The sequence below is a fragment of the Polypterus senegalus genome, chromosome 1, assembly GCF_016835505.1.
Source record: "Polypterus senegalus isolate Bchr_013 chromosome 1, ASM1683550v1, whole genome shotgun sequence".
Taxonomy (NCBI): Eukaryota; Metazoa; Chordata; class Cladistia; order Polypteriformes; family Polypteridae; genus Polypterus; species Polypterus senegalus.
Window position 1 is genome coordinate 122,398,834 of NC_053154.1, and position 27,641 is coordinate 122,426,474.

The window sequence follows — 27,641 nt, forward strand, 5'->3', positions numbered from 1 at the left end:
TCCCGTCTAGGGTTCTTGTCACACACCCAAGTGCTGCTTATTATAAGTATGTGAGTGTGGGTGTGTGCAGAACAGCTGTGTGGCTGCAGAGTATCTAATGGGTGAACTGGCTGACTGCTTATTCACGTGTACAGGCGAATTCAGCACAGCCATTCCTCATTGAGGTTCTGCAGATCATTTAGTGCAGCTACACTCACAGGAGTATAAAAGATCTGAGTAAGAAAGATCGAGGAGATGGAGAGGGAAAGGAAAAGCAGGATCACATTAAGTCCCATGAAAGCAGAGACGTTCCAGGGACGGACCAGCCCTGACGATTTTGTGCAGCAGGAATGATCATGGACTCCAGAGGCTCTGCCGAACCAACAAAGGTGGCAGGGATGGGAGTTGTAATATGGACTGCATTTGCTGGTATCTCAGCCCCACTGAGCATTCCTGATGGGTAAGCAGAATAAGATGAGAGAGAGAGAGAGAGCACAATGGGACCATGAAGAAGCTGACTCTGTTACTTTATCCTTGGGTTTATCTATTTATTATATTTGTTCATTAGATTTTATCTTCCTGCACTGCTTTCGTGGATTATTAATTGAAGAAGACTGCTTGCACTGTACTTTTTCAGCATTGTCTTTGTTTAAATAAAACTTGTAACACACACGTTTGCACTGATAACTGGTGTTGTGTCCTCAATTTCCTAGTCCACCCTCAGTTATGACTGTGGATGTCCCAGGATGGAAGAGGTCCACAGCTGTGGGAACCCAAGGGAATCACTAATAGAAAGTGCATCTAATAAGTTTCCATTTTCACAGCCACACAAGTATTAGTAAACAATGAAAATGGTGCACTTATACACAGGCTGAATTATAATAGCCTTCAGTTTCTTAAAACTGCAAAAGCATTCCTGTGGACTTTGTAAATAATAACTCAGAGGAATTTGATTCAACCTGCTTCAATTGAGGTCAATTCATAGGTGCAATTTGATCCCATAACACTATATAAAAGTTGCAAATATAATATGATGAAAAGAAAGCAACATAAACAGAGACATATCATGCAATATACCTTATACAAAATACATAATCATAACTAAAGTTAATTTCATATTCTAGCTAATAAAAAAAAATAATTTAAGTGCCTACATGATAAAATTTGTCATGGACAAATATGATTTCAGACTCCATTAAGTAATATATTGAGTATTAATGTGACCAATTATGTTAGTATTATAGAAAGCACTATTTGTGCTGACTATATTAAAAATAATAATACACTCAAAAGTATTCTAGAACTTGGTGTTCTTGCATGCATACCTCTTTTCTCTCTTGAGACACCAATGGAATAAGTTTCCAATCTGAACCATATTATTTGCAACACAAATCAAAACAGGAAACTGCATCATCTAAAATTTAATTTTCTTCTTTTAATACACTTGAATCTGTGTATTTTCTTTTCTATTTAAAAAAGAATACTTGTGGCCAATCTACTTTTCTTTAACTGAATCTTATACAGTATGAGGATTCTGGAAGAAAACACTAATTTATAGCTTAATTAAAACTAAAAAGTGGTAAATTTCCCCAAGGTCTAGCCAAAGGCACCCAGAATGTTGTACCAAATCAAAAGAAAAATCAATGGGACCAATTATGTGAGGATATATAAACTGTCTTACCTCGTCTGAAATCTGTCCTCCGAAGGTTACCCAAGTTCCTGAAAAACAAGAAGCAAAAGCTTCAATAATAGTAAAGTATCTTTATGCTTTAGACAGAATAATCAAATGGCTACATATAATTACAAAATGTAGTAAATCTTTGCAGGAGAAGTAGTTTAGTACTAAAAGAGAGGTTTTTGTGTGAAGGAGTATTTGTGAAAAGTAAAGTTTGAAATAGTAATGCACTGCCAGCAACAGCAGAAGGAGTAACGGGGGAATATGTGCTAAATAAGCAAACAATAGTAATTAATTACTCTATAATTAGCATAGAAAGAAATATTTAGCCAAGAAAAAAGCTGAAACTGCACTGGCCATGAATCATGGAGACAGAGAGAGGCAGGGAGAGAAGAAAAGTGCTCTTCTGATCAAACAATGAAGCCAGGCTAGCAGAGGCCACTAAGCAAAATGAGTACTACATTATCCAGTCATCTCTCTTTTGAAGCTTTATACACAATCAATCCTTCATAATAGGCACATATTCAGTTTTCTATCAAATTTAGCAGGAAATAGTCCATAAAATTCCTATGCTTCACAAACTGTACTGTAAAAGCCTGACCAGCTGCAATGACATATATGGCTTGGCAACTGAGCAAACTTCCATATAAGTTGTAAGAAAACATAACTATTAGCTTCAGGTGTAAGAAGAGGAAGGCACTATATAATGGATGGAGTAAATGTTAACCACACACATACTAAATGTTAATTGAAACAAAACTCTACTGTATTTCCTCATTCATTAAGTGAAAACCTAACTCTGCAGCAATGGATATAAGACAGGAACCAATCCTGGGCATAATGATGACCCATAACAGGGCACACTCATGCACACACCTACACTCACATATACTGGGCCGTTTAGGATCTCTATCCAACTAAACATGCACATCTTTGAGACGTAGAAGGAAACTGGAGTACAAGAAAAAAAACCCACACAGACATGGGAAAAATTTGAAAACTGCTGACAGACAGGGACAGGGCTAGCATTTAACCCAGGACTCTAGGGAGACAACAGTGCTAATTACTACACTAGCATGCTACACGATATATACTAAAGTATAAAGTCGGAGATGTTAAGGCATTGTTACAGAAGGAGAATGTAAAGCAAAAATGAAATAGCGAGGAATGTGATACGAGATTCTTGAAAACAAGTCACATCTATGAAAGAATAACAAGAGCCCTCATTTTCACCTGTTGTACACTAAAGAAATTTAGATTTTTGAAGATGGTCCTTCAATCAAGATTTGATTAATATATAATGTTGAAAAGCACTGAACTTCTAAGCAGTCAAATAAAGCAATATCTTAGAATTTAAAGCAGCTGCAATTGTTTTAAACAGCACAGTTTTATTCAAGTCGCTGGTTTAAATCTTTAAAATCAACCAACAGATTACACTCTATTACCACCACTATTATTATTAATAATAATAACAACAACAACAGTAACAAAAACAATCATAATAATAATCAAATACAATGCCACAGTAAATAAAATGCTAGTTATTTTCATGAGATAGCAATGCTACTTACCACATTAGTGTATTGTCCCCATCAATAAAACACCAATAATAATAATAATAATAATGTAATTACAGTGCACTAAATACATAATTCAGAGTTTTTCTGGTGTGATACAAACCTAAAATATTATAATTGTTTTAGATAGATAGATAGATAGATAGATAGATAGATAGATAGATAGATAGATAGATAGATAGATAGATAGATAGATTCACCAGATGCTTCTTATGGATATGAATAGCATGTAAAAACAATTTACAGATCAGTCTGGCCACTCCTGTCAGTCACCTTCCTCCAGTGTTTCTGCAACAACCATTATATGTGGCAAAATATCCCAGCAGATCTATACAACTTCAAAAAATGGCAAAACAGTATTTATAGTTGTTATGCAAAAGCAGTGGTCAAAATGTTCCACTGTACACACGGCAGAAGGTGATTCTCTATTCTTCCCTTACAAACTGCAGTTGTATGTTAGTCAGGGAGATGCTTGTGAACATCGCCACATCTGCTTAGGTTCTTTCCTGAGGAAAAAATCCAGAGCTGTAAGAGAAACCATCATCTATCAAGAAGACTGTATCCATAGCCGAAGATATCTAGCTGATATTTTTCTACCTACTCTTCTTCATAATGACTGGTATCACACTTCATGATGCCACATTAGCGACTCCACGTGGCTTTGAATTTGATCACGAGGCATTTAATGTTAAACATAATCTTAAGGTCTGTCTTTATGTTATGGTGTACACATTCTACTAAGAGGTTTGATTATATTTACTAAGAATCGTCTTGGAAGTCTAATTTGAGAATTTTTGGCTTCTCCTCATAGATTAATTTAAATGTAATCTTACTGCATGTACAGTATGTAACTCCAGACAACATACTGTAACTCTAGGGATCCATCATAAAAAGAACACAGTCCTAATAGGAGCCTTTAAACATACTATGAAAGGAACCATCTAGCTTTAGAGAATTCTAAAGCAGGACAGAAGTATTAGTTAAACATTAATGCAATAGCCATTCCATAATCAGTAAAGGTTTTTTGCTGGCAATTCTTTTTGTATAGCAGTTTAATTATTATTATGTGTTCAATTCCATATAAAATGTTCAATTAACTCTTTGATTAATCATCTTTGCTCTTCAATTAGCATTCCAAAGAACAATGGATTCTGAGATTTTTTTAGACATGTGGTAATTTACTTTTTTCCCCTTCTTATTTCAAAAGTAAAAAACAAATAATAATTGTGGTAATAATATTATGGTTTCAATTGTTTTCATATTCTTTTTTTTCCTTTGGCTGCTCCTGTTAGGGGTTTCCACAGCTGATCATCACCTGCATTTTCTCTCTCACCACATCCATAAACCTTCTCTTACGCCTTCCTCTTTTCCTCTTGCCTGGCAGCTCTATCTTTAACATCCTTTTCCCAATATACTCCACCAACCGTTCAACCTAAGCTAACCCTCTAATGTACTCATTTCTAATCCTGTCCATCCTCATCACACCCAATGCAAATCTTAGCATTTTTAACTCTGCCACCTCCAGCTCTGTCTCCTACTTTCTGGTGATTGCCACCGTCTCCAACCCATATAACATAGCTGGTCTCACCACCATCCTGTAGACCTTGCCTTTCACTATTGCTGATACCCGTCTGTCACAAATTACTCCTGACACTATTCACCACCCATTCCACCCTGCAAACACTCTATTTTTCACCTGTCTTCCACAATCCCCGTTACTCTGTACTGTTGATTCCAAGTATTTAAACTCATCCATCTTTACCAACTCTACTCCCTACATCCTCAACATTCCATTGACCTCCCTATCATTTACACAAGTATTCTGTATTGTTCCTACTGACCTTCATTCCTTTCCTCTCCAGAGCATATCTTCACCTCTCCAGGGTCTCCTTAACCTGCTCCTTAGTCTCGCTACAGATCACAATGTCATCAGCAAAAATCATAGTCTGCAAGGACTCTTGTCTAATCTTGTCTGTCAACCAATCCATCAACATTGCAAATAAGACTGTCATGTGCTTTCTCCAGGTCCACAAAGACTCAATGCAACTACTTCTGACCTTCTCTAAACTTCTCCATCAACACCCTCAAAGCAAACATCACATCTGTGGTGGTCTTTCTTGGCATTAAACCATACTGCTGCTTGCTAATCATCAACTCACTTCTTAATTGAGCTTCCACTACTCTTTCCCATAACTTCATGCTGTGGCTCATCAGTTTTATCCCCCTGTAGCTACTATAGCTCTGCACATTCCCCTTATTCTTAAAAATCAGTACCAGTACACTTCTTCTCCACTCCTGAGGCATCCTCTCACTTTCTAAGATTCTGTTAAACAATCTGGTTCAAAACTCCACTGTCATCTCTCCTAAACACCTCCATGCTTTCACAGGTATGTCATCTGGACCAACGGCCTTTCCATTCTTCATCCTCTTCATAGTTGTCCTTACATCCATCTTGCTAATCTGTTGCACTTCCTGATTCACTATCGCCACATCATCCAAGATTCTCTCCCTCTCTCTCATTCTCTTCATTCATCAGTCTCTGAAAGTACTCTTTCCATCTGCTCAACACAGCCTCCTTGATTGTGAATACGTTTCCATCTTTATCCTTTATGACCCTAACCTGCTGCACATCTTTCCCAGCTCTGTCCCTCTGTCTAGCCAATCGATACAGATCCTTTTCTCCCTCCTTAGTGTGCAACCTCTCATACAACTCATTATATGTCTTTTCAGTAGCTTTCGCCACCTCTCTCTTCACCTTGTACCTTATCTCCTTGTACTCTTGTTTACTTTGTGCCCTTTCTGACTATCCCACTTCACCATCCACTTCCTCTGTAATCTACCTGTGTGCATCTTCCTCCACTCTTGTATGTTACCCTATGTTACTCTCTCTTCTTAAAATATGTATTCAGCACAGCCATGCCCATTCTTTTTCGCAAAATCCACTATCATCTGACCGTCTTCATTCTTCTCCTTGACACCATACCTACCCATCATCTACTTGTCTCCTCTGTTCCATTGAAATCTGCTCTAATCACCACTTTCTGTCCCTTGGGTACACTGTCCATCACCTCATCAACACCTCTCCAACAAATCACTCCAGAAATCTTTCTCATCCATTGCAAACCCAACTTGCGGGGCATATATACTAACAACATTCATCATCACACCTCCAATTTCCAGCTTCATAATCATTACTCTGTCTGACACAGTTTTCACCTCCAAAACACTCTTGACATACTGTTCCTTCAGAATACCCTTTACCCCATTTCTCCTCCCATCCACGCCATGATAGAACACTTTGAATCCACATCCGATCCACCTGGTCTTACTCCCCTTCCATTTAGTCTCTTGCACGCACAATATATCAACCTTCCTTCTCTCCATCATATTGGCTAACTCTCTCCCCTAACCAGTCATACTGCCCAAATTCAAAGTTCCTACCCTCAGGTCCACTCTCTTTACCTTCCTCCTTTCCTCCTGCCTCTGGACACGACCCCCTTCTCATTCTTCGGCTTCATTGTTTTTTAGATTATAAGGTAACAATTATGGTTACAAAAACACCTGCTATTGATTAAGTAAGACATAATGTTTGAATTTCTGTCTTTGTTTTTTCTTTAAAGAATAAGCGGTGTGTTTGCCCTTAAGCTACTTTTCCACTGAAGTGTTTTCTTGGAATCACAATCATGGGAATGACACATATCCGACCTGTTCCAGGGTAGGGAAGTATTCACAGTGACAGCCAGTATTTTGCAGCTGTCTCAGACTCCAGTAAAGCCGCCATAATAATCACAGGAATATTTTTCACTGTGAGAGACACCAGCCTGTTAGATTACATCTCAAGTCAGAGCTGAAGGACATGGCTGGCCAGTCAGTGTGTCACAGAAGCCACAAATATATAAAGGAGTGACAATGAGCAGATAAACTGCTAATGAACTAGATAGACTTCTCTAGCAATGCATTTATTTAAACTGGACAACTTGAACCAGAATGGCAGTGTGTCCTTGCAGCTGAAGCATGTGGCAGCTTCTTAACAGGTTCCGTTCTGATTGCGAGCTTACTTTGTTGTCTTAAGTCCTAATAGGTAAGGATATATCTGCCAGCAGTTTGCATACAGATTTTTTTTTTTACATGCAAGGCACTGCATGAAACATTTTAAACTACCAGAATAGAACAATCTTTCTGCATTTCTCTGGAGCTTCTGCAAACCCTGGGGTATTGGCAAAGTATGAAATGCAAGCTGGACGCTGTATCTGTTGACTTTTATGTCAAAGCCTATGTGCCAATTTCAGCTCTGAGTCTGTGAGACCATTTTCTCAACAATGGACTTGCATATTCATTTATTTACCAATCATGATTTCAAGTTTATGGAAAGCCAAAGCTATCCTGGATGACTCTAGTGCATGACAGGAAATAGCTCTCAGTAACAAGCAGTGATGGTCGAAACGATTTTGTCTGCAGAGAAACTCAATGTTTGGCTTCGCAAAAAACTTCACCAAACAAATTGTGTTTTGCCTGTAGCCACTGAAACTGAAATAAAGATGTTTGATCCTGTCTGGAACTGTTTACAAGCTTTAATTCCACATGTGTCTACCTCTAGTGAGAAAAATATTATTAGACTCAATTTCTGTCATTTATAAACATTTTGTTGAGCTAGCAGACATGTTCTGGTAGTAAGACCTCCAGCTTTTTTAATTATGATGACAATCTTGGAGAGTGCATTTGTAATAGGCTATAAACCAGTGTTTTAAAGAATAGTCAAAATGTTTGGAAAATTCTGCTACAGTTTATTGTTGATGGCTATCTACAGAATATAAATATGTACCTGTCTTGCAAAAGATTCGCCTGCTTTGAATAATCAGACTGCTTTGATTAGTATCTCATTCACACACAATGTGGTTATACAGAACTGCCTGCTTCCTTTGAAAATGACTGAGTTCTGGGGGCATTGGTTTCTACTGAGGTACTTCTTGATAGCTGACAATACTATTGGTGAACCAAAGTAAATGTGTTTATACTATTGTTCTGTAGAGGAAATTGGCATGCACCATTGTTTAACTGATCGCCATATTGCTCTATGCAGAGATTGAAGCATTCATATATTTTTGGGTAAATGAGAAAAAATTAGAACAGAGAAGTATGGTCTGAGACTCATCACTGCTGCCTGCTTCACTTATGCTTTTTCATCATATCGCTGTGGCTACACCCTGTAGCAACAGTGGCTTGTACCTGGCCCAGGTTCCACAAGGCCTGAGGTGGGTAACACATTTCTAAATATATATCAGACACAAAACAAACTCAAAGCTCCACAACACTTGGCACATGCATATCCTCAATCACTTCTGCAAGAACTAAGAAACAGAATAGGGTGGTTGCTAGGTAAAGATGGAAGTCTGGGGTAGGGTATGATGAAGGTGGTGGCAGCTTCTCATGTAGTGAGATTTTTCTTTGGAGAAAATAGAGCAAAGTGCACAATGGGACATTTTAATGTGGCAACATGTCACATTTTTTTTTTTTTAAATGTACTGTGCTCCTTCATGGCGATGTGAATGAGTTTCACATAACTGTATGTGGATTGAAACTTGCTTTTTCACTCATCACTAATAACAAGGCATACTCACACACCCTCATATCCACACATATCAGCCTAATGTTTTCTGTTTTTTAGATGTGGGAGGAAAAATTGTCAGGCATAAAAACGAGGTACAAATTTCACAAGCAAGTCCTCCAACATACAAGGAAAACTTGATGGGTTGGTGGCAGGATTGGCACTCCAGCCACCATAAAAAAAACTCACACTGTTTCAGTGTGGTGCTGAGATGTCCCCCCCTGCTGCACTAGGGGCACAATCCAAGTGGTTTGTTGCGTGGTCGGGGTGCGGCAACACGCTATCATCACCTGCTCCCAACTTGATTTTTGGGCAGAGTGGTGACTCTGAGGTTGCCAGTTCGGATCCGATTCCGATCTGTTGGTCCCTTGAGCAATGCCCTTAACCTGCAATTGCTCTGTCCTGTGTATGACGTTAGTCTGCATCCAGCCCTGCAAGCAGGTCCTCCAACTTGCAGGTAAAACTTTGCGGTATGTTGCAGGATTGACACTCCAGCCACTGTAAAAAAACCTCACACTGTTCCATTCCATTCGAAGTAGTGTGGTGCTGAGGTACCACCCGTTTCATGGCTGCACTTGGGTTCTAATTTGGGATCCTGAGGTGGTCTGTTGTGTGGTGTATGCAGCAATGCACTGTATCACCTACCAACCAACCAACTAAATCTTTGCCTGTGTGGAGTGTGGATGTGCTCCTCATGTCCGTGTGGGTTTTCCTCTGATATTTCCAAAGACATGCATGATAGCAGGAATGGCAAGGCCAAATTAGCCTAGTCCAAGAGAGTGTAAATAAATCTGCATGCTCAGCTAAAGACTGGCACCCTTTCCAGGGTATGATTCAAGCCTTGTGGTCTATGTAGCATAGACAGGGTCCTTCTAGCATGAATTTATATTGAACTAAATGGGTTTAACTACAGAGGTAGTCCCCAAGTTACGGACATCCAACCTACGACTTACCAATGGGGCCGCAGCTGCGACGCACACGCCTCAGTAACTGCCGCTCCGTCATCTTCGGCCTTGGGATGCTGCAAGCAATGGCTGGACAGAGGCTGGAGGGGGGCGATTTCGCTACTCACACAGTGTAGTGTCCCTCGGGTGGCGGCTCCTAGTGGCAAGCGGTGACCCGTGGTCCATAGTCACCGGGGCCACAGCTATCGCTCATGTGCAGGACGGAGGCTTGATGGGGCGGTTCTCTGCCCGCCCAACATGCCACAGCAGCTACTGCTCCTGACTGGACGCAGGCTGGATGGAGCAGAGGGGGGCGTTTCACTGCCCGCCCACCACACATGGCTGCCCTGGTCGTTCTCGGTGGGTGGCTGGTAATGCTGCAAGCGGTGACACGGTTGTGGCTGAACAGAGGCCATTGAGGGTGAACGGGGCGGTAGGGGGGTAGCATTGTAGTGTGCCTCGGGTGGCTGCCTGTTTAATGGGGGTGGGGTTGAGCGATTCACTACCCGCCTTTGGCTGCACCGTGTTCGTTTTTGGTGGGTGGACGCTGCAGGCAGCATACAGTAGTGGAGGTGACTGTGTGGTGGGTGGGTGGTGAACTGCCCCTCGCCACCCCAATTCATTCTCAGTAGCAAGCCTAGTTGTACTGGTACGCACATAGCAGGAAGTTGTCTCTGACGTGCTGACGTCTGGTGCCTTCCTGCTGTGATAACGTGTACAGTGCTGTGCACAAGAGCTCATCTTATCCTTTTGTCTTCACCCTTCAAGAATGTCACTGAAACACAAATCTGATGCAAGTGCTGGTGATACAGTAAAGAAGAAAAAAACCATCACCATTAAAAATAAAGTAGAAATAATAAAAAGGTCAGAGAGGGGTGAAACTCCATCATTCATTGGCAGAGCACTTGGTTACAGTCGGTCAACAATAGAATTTATGAAAATAATGTACCTGTTCTGACTTACATACAAATTCAACTTAAGTACAAACCTACAGTCCCGATCTCGTACATAACCCAGGGACTGCCTTTTTATGCACCCATGTATGTATAATATTGCAATGCACAATGGCTCAGCGGTCAAGACTTTTGCCTCATATACAGTATACCTCATACAAATCTCAACCTGGATGAAATAGGTACACATCGTCCCTTTTGTCATATTATTTCCTTCTATGTACTCAAGATCTCTATCCATGTGAAAATATGCACATTTGATTAACTAGTGGCTTTAAATTTATCTGGTGTAAGAAAGCATGGTTGGTCGATTTGGGGATGGTTTGTCTCTTAAATTTTAAAGTCACTGTTTGAAAAAGAAGCCATTAAATACAAATATGATAGTAGCAGCACTTTTAATATTATCATCTTAAATGAAAAAAGCATGCTGTCATAAGCTTTTCCTGACATCCATTCATAAGGGCTAGGATGCCCACAATGCCAGACTAAAATTCAATCCAACCTGTACATTAACATAACAAAAATGTAACACTTGCATTCTGAATACTACTTTTGAGGCTTATAGAATCTGAAAAATTTTTACAGTCCAGTTTGTCATTCCCCCTTGAGTCATGCTTACACACATGGGAGAGCTGTCCTAATTATGAGGGATTGCTCTGGGACGAGATTACTGGAATAGAGTGAAAAGAATTAAAAACCTGTCTTGTCCACAAAGCTGATCTCTCTGGGTGACAAGATAAATTGAAGTCGGGAAGAGCTGCAGAGAGCAAAGCTCCAAAAGCCATATATTTTTTCACTGGTAAGTTCTAACTGAACTTTGCTTAAGAGACACTGGAGACAGAAGCTTCTTGGCACATTTTCAGTACTTATCTCGTTTTATCTTTACTCTTGACAAGCTATTTGTCTCAGCTTCCCAAGCTGATAGAGATTACAAAATGAAAACTCCCTAAATGAAAACCTTCAAAACAAGTCCCAAAGACAGCTTTAGTGCTGAACTTACAGAATGCTGCCACTACACAATTCCCTTTGCGTAAAGATAGGTGCACATTGCCATCAAAAAATATATACAAGATGACACATCAGCACCATCACACTGGAAGGCAGGTGTGCTTTGAAAATGAAGCAGGTGAGACTATGACTAAAAAAGGGAAAAATGGTGGCTGTACCCTGCATTCTGCCTAGTGCCATGGAAGGCCAGAGCCCACCCAGGGTACAATATTGTTGTGAACATTCTGGAGAGATCTCAAGCTGGTTGTGTTATTTTGCATCTGAAAAGTTGTGACACTGGAGACTGCTGACATATAGACACAAGCACAAATACACACATATATATAATTTACGATTCTGAAAATATTTGTTTTCATTTTTCATTGATGCATAAAACTAGAAAGCTTGCTTCAAAAAGAACTGATGCTGTTCTGGCCACTGACCAATCTCGATGCCTCCTCCTTTTTTTCCCTCACTCATAAAAACCAATAAAGGACAAATCTGCTCTTTTATACTTCAGTCAAAGCAGCCCTGCAATGATGATGTTATGAGGATGTTAGAGGCCTACTGCTTCAATGTAAATTCTGAAGAGTGAGATTAAACAAAGCTCAAGCTGGTAAAGTGAAGCTCATCATGGTCAGACACGTCTAAGAAATGCAATCAGGTTTTGGTTTCCTTCTCCTGTTTCACAGATGTGCCCAGTCAATCAGCTTCTAACTGACTAAATTACTGCAAAGAGCGGCACAAAAAAATACAAACATACAGAGATGTACGAAAGTAAGCTTCTGGAATTGCAACCAACAGAATTATATTTCTGTTATATATACAGTATATGTATATATATATATATATATATATATATATATATATATATATATATATATATAGTGAAGGACAGCCAGGTCCCATGCCCGGCAGGGACGCCCCTACTACTTATGTTCCGGGGGAGCCACCATGGGCAGTCCAATACCTCCCCTGGGACGTTTGGCGGCAGCCTCCCTGGCCGAGATGGAGTCCTCCACAGCTTGGTTGGGGCCCGGCGTAGCCGCTAGGGGGAGCTGCCTGTTTCCCACAACCTGGCTGGATGAGCTTTCAGCCCCACCCGGAAGTGCAATTAGGACCAGGTGGTTAATCACCTGGAACGCTTCCGGGTGGGCTATAAAAGGGCCCAGCCACCACCACTCGGTGAGCCAGAGTTGGGAGGAAGGAGACGAAGCTTGTCTGGGAGGAGTGGTGGAGAATTGTGGTTTGTTTTGTGCTTTGTTTTGTGCTTTGGGACTGTGTTTGGGCTGTGTGGCACGGGGAAGACGTGTCACACAGCTGAAGAAAAAATAAAGCCTGTGTGTTTTTTGTACACGTGCCTCTGCGTGGTCTATGCCGGGTCGGGCGCTATATAGCGCCTTTTACACAGTGGCGTAGTCGGCAGGATGGTCCGTCTGGTACAAGATGGGGACCTGCTTTACAATCAAATAGTTCTGTGGACGGCCTGGCGCAGCAGCGGACCCCACGCACTCGCCGCGGGAGCGGTTAGCCCCAGGGACCGCCGCCGGACTGCAGAATGGCCATCCCCGGGTGCGGAGGAGACAGAACGGGCGTTGCCAGAATGCAGCGGTCTCCGAGAGTCGCACTGCCGAAAAGGACGGCCCGGCCGGCGTTGCAACGCAGAAGTCGGGTGGAAGAGGACGGAGCTGGAGGGAGGACTAGAGGCGGCCTGGAGAGAGAGAGAGGCACAGAGACTGTGTGGCCTGGACATTGGGGGAATCGGTGCTGGAGGCACTGGGGTTTGTGCACGTGACTTTAATTGTAAATAATTATTGTAAATAAACAGTGTGTGGTGGAGCCAACGATGTCCGTCTGTCTGTGTCCGGGTCCCAGTTCACACTATATATATATATATATATATATATATATATATATATATATATATATATATATATATATATATATATATATATATATATATATATATATATATATATATATATGGGCAGCACGGTGGCGCAGTGGTAGCGCTGCTACCTCACACTTAGGAGACCCGGGTTCGCTTCCCAGGTCGTCCCTGCGTGGAGCTTGCATGTTCTCCCCGTGTCTGCGTGAGTTTCCTCCGGGTACTCCGGTTTCCTCGTACAGTTCAAAAGACATGCCGATTAGGTGCATTGGTGATTCTAAATTGTCCCTAGTGTGTGCTTGGTGTGTGGGTGTCTGTGTGTGCCCTGCGGTGGGCTGGCACCCTGCCCGGGGTTTGTTTGCTGGATTGGCTCCAGAAGACCCCCGTGACCCTGTAGTTAGGATATAGCGGGTTGGATAATGGATGGATGGATATACAGGCAGTCCCCGGGTTACGTACAAGATAGGGACTGTAGGTTTGTACTTAAGTTGAATTTGTATGTAAGTCGGAACAGGTACATTATTTTAATAAATGCCATTGCTAACCGACTGTAACCAAGTGCTCTGCCAATGAATGATGGAGTTTCACCTCTCTCTGACCTTTTTATTATTTCGACTTTATTTTCAATGGTGATGGTTTTTCTTCTTCTTTACTATATCACCACCAGCTGCATCAGATATGTGTTTCAGATACATTCTTGAAGGGTGAAGACAAAAGGTTAAGATGAGCTCTTGTGCACAGCACTGTACACGTTATCACAGCAGGAAGGCACCAGTCGTCAACACATCTGATGTATAGGGTGGTCCAGATCTAATTATGCAATTTTCATTACGCTATAACTTATTCAGTTTATTACATAGAAAATTACCCGAGAAATCCCAGACCATCGAGAAGTGTGCGAACTGACGACATGAAGAATCGTCTTCACGACAAACTGGAATTGTCCCCGAATAAATCAAAGTCATCCAGACGATCTGGATCTTCATAATTAGATCTGGACCACCCTGTACTGACAAGAGACAACTTCCTGCTATGTGCGTAACAGTACAAGCAGACTTGCTATTAAAAATGAATGGGGGCAGTGAGGGGCGGTTCATCGCCAGCCCACCTCACAGTCACCTCCACTACAGTATGGTGCCTGCAGCGTACGAAACACCACTGCCCCCATTCAACACGCAGCCATCCGAGGTACACTACAATGCTACCCCCCGCCGCCCTGTTCAACCCTCAATGGCCTCAGTTCAGCCACAACTGGGTCACCGCTTGTAGCATTACCAGCCGCCCACCTAGAACGAACGGGGCAGCAGTGTGTGGTGGGTGGGCAGTGAAACCGCTTGCCGCCGGGAGCCGCCCGAGGGACACTACACTGCGCGAGCAATGAAATCGCCCCCTTCAGCCTCCATCAAGCCACCACTTGCAGCGTCCCCAGACCGAAGATGAAGAAGCAGCAGTTACTGAGGTGCATGTGTCGCAGCTGCAGCCCCGTTCGTATGTCGCAGGTCGGATGTCCGTAACCTGGGGACTACCTGTATATATATATATATATAACTAACAGATGTATTCTGAGCTTATCAGACATGCATTAGATTCATTGGTGCTGCTTCTGCTTTGACTCTAACGTTAGATGCTACCTCCGCTTTGCAAAACTTCAAATACAAACGTCTAGAACTTCCTCTCATGTCAACCTTCCATCTACTTATATACTGTACTGTATACTGTAACCCACTTATGCAGTTCAGAGTTATAGTGAGGCAAGAATGGCAGGACACACACACACACATACACTTCTTCATTCATATGAGGTCAGTTTAAGTCACATTACATGGTTAGGCTCATGACATTCATGACACAGTTCATGATAATGATTTCAATGAGTTAGTTTTTCACATCAGTTTCTTCCATAAATACAAAAGACTTTGCATTAGATTAGTTCGGACCTCTAAAAGCACTTAGTGCTAGTGATGAGTTTGCACTGGAGTGGGAACCTATACTTCTAGGAAGCCACAGTATGCTTTAACTGAGGCAGATTTAGTCAGTTTTATGATAGATAAATAGATAGATATTTTTTTTATTTTTAAAGAACTTTATTAGAAAAAAATATATTTTTTATAACATTTTGTTCATTTTATTAAAATCAGACACAAAACTAGGTTTGAAACAAATCGATCCCCACCCATGAGAAAGAGAGCTAGGCCAGTAGAGTAAAACTTTAATAATAGTAAAAATATGTAAGTAAATAAATGAATAAAAAGAAATAGAATGAAAAAAAGAGGGGAGAGAACACACTTCTTCAGTTGAAATGTTTATTCTAAAATGTTATTGATTAGATCCTGTCAAATTTTTAAAATGTTTTGTATAGATTCACTAAGTGAGAATTAGATTTTTTTCCAATTTTAGATAATATTTACCACCAGTTACTCACTGATTTAAAAGAGGTGAGTTTGAATTCCTCCAGTTGAGCAAGATAAGTCTATGTGCCAATAGTGAAGTGAAGGCAATCACAGTTTGTTTGTCCTTCTCCACTTTAAGCCCATCAAACACAGCTGTTAGTGGATTAGAAGGGAATGACACCCAGGTTGTCTGAAAGGCATTTAAAGATTTTGGTCCAGAATGATGTTAATTTGGCGCAGGCCCAAAACAAGTGACCCATTGAGGCCAGAACTTGATTGCAACGTTCACAGGTTGGATCATGCCCTGGAAACATTTTGGACAATTCTAAACAAGACAGATGTGCTCAATTCTGTGCATTGCTACCTTCCACTCCTTTTCTGAGATGTTGAGTGAGAGATCCTTTTCCCAGTGTACTCCGAGATCTTTGAAAGGGAGGGACTTTTATTAGAACAAACGACCAAAACAAGCTACAGTTTTTCAAATTTAAATATACCAGACATATTACAAAAAAAAACATTTTCAATCTCTTCTGCTTTTTACTCTATGCAAACTATACAAAATACATCTTTGCCCCCTACACCACACACAGTTTCAATTAACTGCATGCATTAATTCAAATATCTTCACCACTGCTATTCCCACATTTCACCGCTCTTTTCGTGAACTAGGAGTCCCAAATAAATCCCAAAAGCACTTCCAACAATACCCACTAGAGTGGAAAATCCCATAAAAAAAACCTACTAGACACAAAAGAGCAATGTATGATCTTTATAAAATAAAAGATTTCTTCTTCTTAACAAAAAATGTTCTCTATTACCAATGAAGCTCTTTCATATTTAGTAGGCACTTTTTGATGACATCTTCTGTAGATTGTTGGAAAAATAAATTTTCTGGACTATACAAACATTCCACCATGGTTTAAGTGAAGCAAATTAAGTTTTGGTAAAAGTCCACTGCTTCCAACAATATTCATATATTTAATGCAATGGGCATCTTCTAATATACAATCACTGAAGCACTATAAAGACTAAAACTTTTAGGGTGGATTTTCATCCCAAGCATAGAAACGTCTGAAAAACCAACAAGAGACATATAAGTGGTGGTAATAGTTTTTAAATTGTGTTTTGTACAATAAAAGTAGTCTAATCGTGCCATAGAAATATGCCTGTACCACCCCTTTACCCAAATGTACTGTCTTATCTGATGGGAATTTACTGTGCCAAACGCCAACTATATCAGTCTGTTTTAGCAGAGCTTGCAACAATTTGACAGACCCTGGATGAGGTTTAGTGCCATTTTTGTCTAACATATAAATGTTTGTGCAATTAAAATTCCTTCCCACCAACAGTCTGTCTCCATAGTCAATAGAATCCACCACTCTGTTTGAAGACTTAAAGAAACAAATCATTTCCCTCCCATTGGTAGGAGCATAAACATTGATAAATATAAGATCCTGGTCTCCATCTTTGACTTGAACCACTAACATTGTTATTGATCTCTAACCACATTGACGTTGAAAACAGTATGGTCACCCCGGCACTAACATGGGAATCATAGCTAAGAAAAGTCAGACACCCACTAAACTGATAACCAGTCAGGCTGATTCTGAAAATCAGAGTGGGTCTCCTGAAGCCGGCTGACACACAGAGCCTTCTGTTCTAAAAACTCAAAAGCTATATCCCTCTTTGCTCCCCTCTACAACCATTCAAACTTTAACTCACAATGTGTAAAGACTGCATAGAAAAGGGAGTACACAGAAAAGTAAACAATGACAAATAGGTGAGGAAACTAAAGAAGTGATCCTTTATTTTTGGTTAAATGACTTACAAACTTTACTGATGACTAACTGGACTGTCTTGTGTGTAACTCTTTGTGTAGACACTATAAATAATTGAAAACCAGGAAAAGCCTCTCTTTCCCTTAATAAACTCAGAGAAGAAAGCGTGAGGAGGAGATGTTTTTCATGCAGACGTCAGTGTAGCTGTCCCATCCTCATTTCTACTTAACTCACTCATAGTATTACTTTGGAATATAAAATGGCTGCTATATTCCTTACAAGACTCACCAGACACAAGCCTTTACTTTGCACACCCTACATTGTTTAATTTCTCTTGTTGTTTACAAATGGGAACTTTAAACAACTCATTACTCTCACTCCCGCACTCAGCCATGCCACTGCCATCCTCAGATCTCTCACATACCTGTCCTTTTCACAGCACCCTTTGATGTACTCTCCATCAGCAGTTTTTATCAGAAGCGTTTACCTCTACAATCACATTGGTGATCTGAGATACTTTTACAGCTGGGATAACTGCCACAGCTTCTTCCAAAAAAACATCAGCCATCATTTCCCCAGAGCCATTGATCTCAGGGGAAAAATGAACTTCAGCTGATGTGCTCTCTACCGGCTCACGTAGCTCAGTGCTGACTGATAAGCAATCAGCTGTGATTCTGGCCTCTTTGTCAATTTGAAGCAAGATCTTCTCTAGAGCCCTTTTCAGTAAAGTACTGGGGCACTGACCACATACAACACCCACTTCAGCCTCAGATTTATTTTTAGTAGTATCAAAATCATCCATATTTTCAACCTCCTTGCCACTCAGACTCTCTGTCTCGCTGTTCAATCATTTTCCTCAACAAGACTCTTCTAGGGCGGCACAAAAATGCTCACAAACACAACTGACACATTTTTGCACAGCAAACCATTATGTCCTGTTCTGTTGCAAGTGAAGTATTTTATTAATTCAAAAGTGACAAAAACAGCATGGTCACTGCTGTCCACTTTAAATCTGAGAGCTACACTGACATTGTCATTCATGTTATTTGGCATCACGTATACCAGTCTCTGAAAAGAAACGTGTTTCAGCTCATGCATTTTGCATCCTAAAGGTATCATTGTACAAAGTAATATCTGACATAATCTGGCCATATAATTTCAATGGAATATTATTTTTAATAATAGGAAGAACATTTGAAATTACTACTTTTCTCTTGCTGGTACTGCTAAGAGCAAACTAGAGACTAATGTGCCATTTATAATCAACCCTTCTTCTACCAGCTCTTTCACAAAAGATTCTTCACTTACAGAAAACAACTCTGATTTATTCATCCTGGATACAAAACAAGCATTTTTACTGTATATCAACCTACTTTCTTGAATGCCACCACATTGTGCTGGGAAAGATTTTCATGAAACTTTGGTAATAAACCAGATGCCAACCCTCTGGATGCTGCCATAGCAAAAAATGCCAAAGCCAAATATAATCTAATAAAAAAACCTTCAACATTAACACAAATAAAGAAGAAAAATGAATAAAAGAAAAATCTGCAAACTTACAGATAAATAGGCACATTCTTCAGTAAATTAGAACATTAGAACACTCTACACGAGAACGGGCCATTCAGCCCAACAAAGCTCGCCAGTCCTATCCACTTATTTCTTCCAAAAAAAACATCAAGTCGAGTTTTGAAAGTCCCTAATGTCTTACTGTCAACCACACTACTTGGTAGCTTATTCCAAGTGTCTATTGTTCTTTGTGTAAAGAAAAACATCCTAATGTTTGTGTGAAATTTACCCTTAACAAGTTTCCAACTGTGTCCACGTGTTCTTGATGAACTCAAAATGCCACAATTCAGACATGCCTGCCACAGATAGCACCAATTGACCAACAATCAGACTCCTAGATAGATAGATAGATAGATAGATAGATAGATAGATAGATAGATAGATAGATAGATAGATAGATAGATAGTGTGACATGCAGCTGGCGTCCATACACAGTCAGAATGCCCCTGCACACGGTATTCAGGGGGAGCAGCCCTGGACATTGCAATACCTCCCACTGGATGCAAGATGGCTGCCTCCCTTGGGCGGAGCAGTGCCTCGGTTTCCCGCAGGGCATCTTGGGAATTGGAGTTGGGTGCAGCCCTGTTGGGTCCCGCAGGTACTGCCAGAGGGTGCTGTGTTTGGGACTCCTGAGCCCTTATGGGCAAAATATTCATCACACCCGGAACTCGGGGATCAAGCACCTGGAGCACTTCCGGGAGAATTATAAAAGGAGCCAGCAACCAGCACTCAGGAACCAGAGTCGGATGGAAGAAAAAACCACACAGCAGACATATTTGAGTAGTTTTTGTAAAAAATGTCTCTTTGGAAATCATTTAATCCAATAAATCATTCGTCTTTTAATGTAGATCATAGACAAAACATACTGGTAATAATTAAAAAAAAAACTATTTCAATGACAATAACATAGCAAGTACTATAGTATGTTCCAAATACCCCTCATTAAATTCAATAAATCATTATTCTATACAGCCCCTTTCAATTTATAAAGAAAGACACATTATAGAACAAAAGAACTATTTTTGAATGCACACAACAACAGGCATGCCATAAAATCAATAAGACAGTACATCCCTAAGGTAGGATGATACAAAGAAAAAGTGTCACATCTTAAATAATGTCAGTTTGAGAAACAATACAGCAGAGGTGGATCTTCAGCTTGACAGAGACTCATTGGCAATTGTATGAAGACACTGAGAGAGAAGAGTGGGCACAATCCAATGTGTAACTGGCACTAATTTCAATTTGCTCTGTTACACATCTTCCTCTGTAATGTTGTAATGCATACAATGGAAGAAACTACATAAAATTAGAGTGCTTATTAGAAACAATCTATATATGGGGCTACCTCAGTGTATCTATTAGTAAGTTGCTGTTTTGTAACCAGACCTAAATAAATGTTTTGTTTGCTCGTAATAAGGCTTACTGTGGATTGTTGACAACACATTAGAGTAGTTGGCTCCCTACAGTGCATCCCTTGGTCACTTAGTACTGTATAACAAGGGATTAACAAAGGCCTTGTGTTAGGCAGCAATAAGTAACTACAGTAATAGATGCATTATAACAAGCCAATAAAGCTGTGCTTACTTCATTACATCTACAGACCCAACATCCTAACCAGGTTCTTAACAAGGACATGTGTCTCTTTAACTCTTAGGGGCTGTGCATTCAATCATTAAACAAGGATCAATGGTCTCAGGTGTCATTCAGTCATGCTTAAGAAATATGCATATACCTACAGCCATCTAGTAATTCAAGAATCTGTTAAAATCATCACTCTCATAAAAGAAAAGAGGAGAAAACTTAATCCACAGTACAGTATATAAATATGACACACCAGCAAAAATGTACACACTTTAACCTAATGTTTAAAATACTTACATAATGGTAATGGTAATGGCAATTAGGATTCAAGCTGAATACCTCAGCTGCATGATTCATGTCAAACAAAATATAAAAGAGAAACAGCAGCTCATCACCATATTACTCCCTAATTCTTAAAAAGCTTTCACTTTTGGAAGGGTCTGTAAAAACACTGAAGTGCCCTACTTTATAGTTCTGCCTCGGGCCCTGCAGAGCCAGTCCCCCCACCACCACCACACACTCACACATGACTTTACTGCCCATGGCTAAGAGAAGCACTTGACATTGCCAGTCTTCCCCCATCTCTCGGGACCAGTCTCTGTACGCCTGGAGATGATTACAGACTGTAAAACAACTGTTATATTGTAAAACGTGCTTGTTGAAACACAGCTTGAATGCAAACATGGCCTAATTGACAGATGATTTTGGAAAATGATTTTTTTTTCTTTAATTCCTCTCCTAATCACTGCAATTCATGGAAACCGCTTACTTGCATAAGCTACTGCTTATTTGCTATAAATATTCCGCTTGATAAATCCTCAGTAACATTCATACATTTTCTGAACCCAGTTATTTCAATTACAGGTTCACAGAAAGACAGAATTTAGCCCAGTAGCATAAGGAGTCAAGCAGGAATCAACCCTGGGTGGGATGCCAGGGTATCACAAGACATGGACATACAAACACACATTAATGCACACCTTTTTTCAACTGAGTACCAGGGAAACCCCACACGAACACCACGAGAATGTTCAGACTTTAGACATAAACTAAGCTGGCATTCATATCCAGATTCTTCCTCTTTGATACTGCAGGGCTACTTGGGCTTCTCATTTAAAACCTATGCAACAAAGTTTACAAATTTCATGACCATTGTGGTGGAAATATGGGACACTTTTTAATACCCCCGGCCATGCATGGATTAACAACTTGAACTGCTATTTGCCTTGAAGCAAAAGAATACAAATAAACGTTAATTCTCTCTCAGAAAATCCATGACATATGTGGCTTGACACTGTGTTCCCTTTTTCTAGTTACTCTTGATGACTACACTAGAAAGTTAAATGTGAGAATTACACATGATGAGAAAATCAGGCCCGTGTATTATTAGAAGGCTCAGGTTGAAGAACAGCAGGCCAACTGGACAGCATGTGCCGGCTTCAACACCTGAGAGAGCAAAGATAGTTCTTTATTTACTTTACACTGAAAGTTTTACATTCTTTTTCTCCATTGATACCAAGGTTTTCTAGTTGATTTTACATACTGACGTATAGCTTTATTTTGGCTGATTTGTTCAGTCATTAAATAACACCAAGTATGCTGTAAGCATACATTGCCATTGCTGATTCACTCCAACACAACAAATGACAAATTAGTAGTGAAGACTTGTATTAGAATCATTTAGAACTATCCATCCATCCATTCAATATCCACTGCTTATCCGAGGTTGGGTCGTGGGGGCAGCAGCCTAAGCAGGAAACCCTAGACCTCCCTCTCCAACTCCTCTGAGAGTACCCCAAGGAGTTCCCAGGCCAGCCGGGAGATATAATCCCTCCAGCATGTCCTGGGTCTGCCCTGGAACACTTCCCGGGAGGCATCCAGGGGCATCCTGACCAGATGCCCAAACCACCCCAACTAACTCCTCTCAATGCGGAGGAGCAGCAACTGTACTCCGAGTCTCTCCCAGATAACTGAACTCCTCACACTATCTCTAAGGGAAAGTCTGGCCACCCTGCGGAGAAAACTAATTTCAGCCGCTTGTATCTGCTCATGGCCATAGGTGAGGATACGAACATAGACTGACTGGTAAATCGACAGCCTTGCCTTTTGGTTCAGCTCTCTCTTCACCACGACGGACCGTTGCAGAGCCCGCATTACTGCAGAAGCCATACCAATCCGTCTGTCAACCTCCCGCTCCATTCTTCACTCACTTGTGAACAAGATCCTGAGATACTTGAACTCCTCCACTGGAGGCAGTAATGTGTTCCCAACCTGGAGAGAGCATTCCTCCCTTTTTCGGCTGAGAACCATGGCCTCAGATTTAGAGGTCTGACTCTCATCCTCGCCGCTTCACACTCGGCTGCGAACCACTCCTGTGAGAGCTGGAGGTCACTGTCCAATGAAGCCAACAGAACCACGTCATCCGCAAATAGCAGTGACGAGATTCTGAGGTCACCAAACCAGACCCCCTCCGCTCCTTGGCTGTGCCTAGAAATTCTGTCCATAAAACTTATAAACAGAATCAGTGACAAAGGGCAGCCCTGGCGGAGTCCAGCCTCCACAGGAAACGAGTTCGACTTATTACCGGCAATGCGGACCAAGCTCTTGTTCCTCCTGTACAGGGACTAAATACTTTTTTGATCAGTTTACTATACTTGTTTTCCTGAATCAGGAATATACAAGCAACATTGCAAGCAAACAATTCATCCATGTATGATGTCAAAGATTTCCAAAGCCTATTGTGATAGGTACCTGTCAATCAGGTACTGTTTCCAGCATTATAAAGGCTCATGGGATATGAAGCTCCACTGTAGTAATCTGAATGTGCTGTGGAGGTGGGTGAATTACAATTGCTATTTCTTTGTCTGATTCTCTAGTTTAAGATTTCGCTATGAGTTATGGATTGTGGATTGGATTTATTTTGCTTGGATTGCCTTGTAGCTAAATCCCTTTTTCCCCCTTTTCTCGATATTTTCTAAATATTTTGTCACTTCTGAAATTTTTTGTCAATAAATCTTGTGTATAAATATACTGATATGGACTTATCTCAGTACTAGCCGTAGTTTTACAGTACTCCCTCTTGTAAGACAGATTTTGAGATATCTGAGACTGTCTTTTGCATTTTGGACATTAAAAACCTGCTCTCCAATTTGTGGTCTAGAGACGCCTGAAGCCTTCTAGTTTCCTACAGACAGGGTCCCCTGGGGAGAGACCTGTTTTGGGACAGGCCATTTGGGATTTTGGTCTGTATTTTGTGGCTTTTTTCGAAAGGCACAACTATTTCCTATTTCTGTACTGCTGCAATCACAACAGCTTTCATCATTTTACTACGGAATGTTCTGTTTCAGAATGCACCTGACCTACTACAGTTATAAGGTGGACGGGAAAATCAAAGGAAATCAAAAGACTATGCTTCCACAATAAAATCATATAAAATAAATGCATATATTAATATAAATCAATCAGCCACATTAAAACCACCTACCTATTACTGTGTATCACCTTCCCATTACTGCCAAAACAGCTCTGACCCTTTGAGGCCTGAACTCCACAAGACTCTGAAGGTGTAGAGCAGTGCTCCGCAACCAGTGTGCCACGGCACACTGGTGTGCCTTGAGCCGTTACAGGAGTGACGCGGTCAAATAAGACAATTTTCTAACTAAATAATATTTCAACGGTCCTTCTTAGAAACACAATAACGAGAATACGTGCAATGAAATATTCGCGTAAATAGCCTTTTAAAGGTTTCATAATTTTATGTGCCATTTCTCTGAAATAATAAATCCCATCGTCTGGCGCCTGTTGCCTACGACGTAGGCCCTACGTAGTCGCCAGAAAACTGCGTAGTATGCTTTGATAGGCAGAGTGCTCCGTGCCCTCACCTACAGTATATTCAATTCAAGCCGACGTATTAGTCATGCTACGTCGCATTCACTCGTCTTGCGACAGTAGTTATCATTCATTACTATTAGTTGTGTTGCTGAATTGTGTATGGTTAACGATCTTCGTGTGATTCATATTTAGTTTTATACCCCTTTAAATATGGCTAAATTTTTACGTGGAAAAGATTCATCTTCACGTACAGATGATGAAGAACCCAGCACAAGTGTTGCAAAAAAACAAATAAGATTGTGAAAAGGAAGTACAACAAAGACTACATTCGATATGGATTCTCGTGGTGTGGTGATGAAACGGCTCCAAAGCCACAATGCATCATTTCCGGCGATCAGCTATAAAACGAGGCAATGGCACCCAGTAAACTAAATCGCCATCTAAGTTCAAACCATCCCAGTTATGCCAAAAAAGACAAACAATGTTTTCAGAGGCGCTTAGAACAAAATCAAAAACAGAAGCAATTTATGAAATCGGCCATTACGGTTTCTGAAAAGGCCTTAGAAGCTAGCTACCATGTTGCAAAATTAATTGCACATCAGAAAAGATCACATACTATCGGCGAAACACTTATTAAACCAGCATGCATGCAATTGTTCGACTTATGCTTGGGCCCAATGAAGTTAAGGAAGTGAATAAAGTTTCGTTGTCTGCCAATACTGACGTATTCACGACATGTCAAGCGATATTTTAGGAACACTGATTAGAAAACTGATATTGGCTGAAAAATTTACGCTTCAAATCGACGAATCAACCGATAATAAAAATAAAAAAAAACACAACTGATAGGTATTGTACGTTTCGTTGACGAGGACTTTATTAAAGAACATTATTTATTTCTTTCTATTTATTTGTCACTACACTGGTTGCTTGTGTCATTCAGGATTGACTTTAAAATACTGCTTATGGTTTATAAAGCCTTAAATAATCTCACTCCATCTTATATATCGGAATGTCTGACACGTTATATTCCAAATCGTAACCTTAGATCTTCAAATGAGTGTCTCCTTATAATTCCAAAAGCTAAACTTAAAAGAAGTGATGAGGCGGCCTTCTGTTGTTATGCACCTAAAATCTGGAATAGCCTGCCAATAGGAATTCGCCAAGCAAATACAGTAGAGCACTTTAAAAAACTGCTGAAAACACATTACTTTAACATGGCCTTTTTATAACTTCACTTTAACTTAATACTGATACTCTGTATGTTCAATTCATCACAATAACTATTCATAGTGGCTCTAAAATCGGTACTGACCCCTGCTCTCTCTTCTGTTTCTTTTTCCGGTTTCTTTGTGGTGGCAGCCTGCACCACCACCACCTACTCAAAGCATCATGATGCTCCAACATTGATGGACTGAAAGCCAGAAGTCTACGTGACCATCATCATCAAGTCCTTCCATGAAAACCCTAAATACAAAGAGGACTGTTTGATTTATGTTAGGTAGATTGCCCAGAGGGGACTTGGCAGTCTCTTGGTCTGGAATCCCTACAGATTTTATTTTTTTCTCCAGCCTCTGGAGTTTTTTTTTGTTTTTTCTGTCCACCCTGGCCATCGGACCTTACTTATTCTATGTTAATTAATGTTGACTTATGTTTATTTTTTATTGTGTCTTCTATTTTTCTATTCTTCATTTTGTAAAGCACTTTGAGCTACATTTTTTTGTATGAAAATGTGCTATATAAATAAATGTTGTTGTTGTTGCATTTTGTAAGGAGGTTCCAGAGCGAACTACCGGTGAAGAAATTTTCCAAGTAACCGATGATTTCTTCAAAATATATAATATTCAATGTAGCAATTGCATTGCTATTTGCACGGATGGTGCTGTGGCAATGACGGGTAGTAAAAAAGGTTTTGTGTAAAACAAAAAAATCCAATAATACAAATTACACACTGCTGCATACATCGAGAAGCATTGATGGTCAAGAATTTGCCAGAGGAACATGATGAATGAATGCATTAAAATCATAAACATAATTAAATCGAGGGCTCTAAATTCGCAAATCTTTGGAATACTCTGTGCAGAAATGGGAGCCGAATAATATTCCTTATTCTTTTATACTGAAGTTCGTTGGCTATACCGAGGCAAAGTTTTGGCTAGATTGTTTGAGCTTCGCTACGAGGTACGTGAGTTTCTTTCAGATCAAAATATGCCCGAACTATACCAGTGCCTCGATGATGATTACTGAATAGCCAAACTTGCATACATGGCTGATATATTCGAGCATCTGAATGAACTTAATAAAAAAATGCAAGGACGGAATGAGATATATTGACGTGCCCCGATAAATTACAGGGGTTAAAAAAAAACTCGAACTTTGGCAGGAAGAGTTGCAAAAAGGATATTTAGAAATGTACCAAAGGACTAACCACAGTACGATTGAAAACAAGCAATTAATTGTGGATTTGGCCCAACAACATTTAAGTATGCTTCAGCAGAAATTTGATCACTATTTTTATTCTATTAATACGGAACAATACGATTGGATTCGAAATCCTTTTGCAACCAATGCAATAAATTCTACGGAAGCACTGTCACTGTAAATTTGAGAGGAATTTATAGAATTTAATGACAGGACGTTAAAACTTCATTTCGCCGAAGTTCAATTAGATGTTTTCTGGATTTCCGTTAAGAAAGAATATCCTCACATTTCCGACAAGGCCATCCTAACACTACTTCTATTTTCGACGACATATTCATGTGAGCAAAGTTTTTCAACTCTTGTGTTAATTAAAAATGATAAGCGGTCATGCTTAAAAGTTCTTGACCAAGAACTTCGGGTTGCGTTGCCAAATATTGAGCCGAATATAAAACTTTTGTGT

At 40.3% G+C, this 27,641-nt stretch overlaps 1 protein-coding gene across 3 annotated transcripts in view; it reads right to left on the reverse strand.

Annotated features, from left to right (window-relative positions):
* Positions 1-27,641, reverse strand: part of kcnab1a (potassium voltage-gated channel, shaker-related subfamily, beta member 1 a) — a 409,855-nt gene that overhangs the window by 139,594 nt on the left and 242,620 nt on the right. For all 3 annotated transcript variants that reach the window (XM_039757295.1, XM_039757283.1, XM_039757287.1), the window contains exon 3: positions 1,661-1,698. In XM_039757295.1, the coding sequence (XP_039613229.1) occupies positions 1,661-1,698 (38 nt within the window). The remainder of the gene's footprint in view (positions 1-1,660; positions 1,699-27,641) is intronic.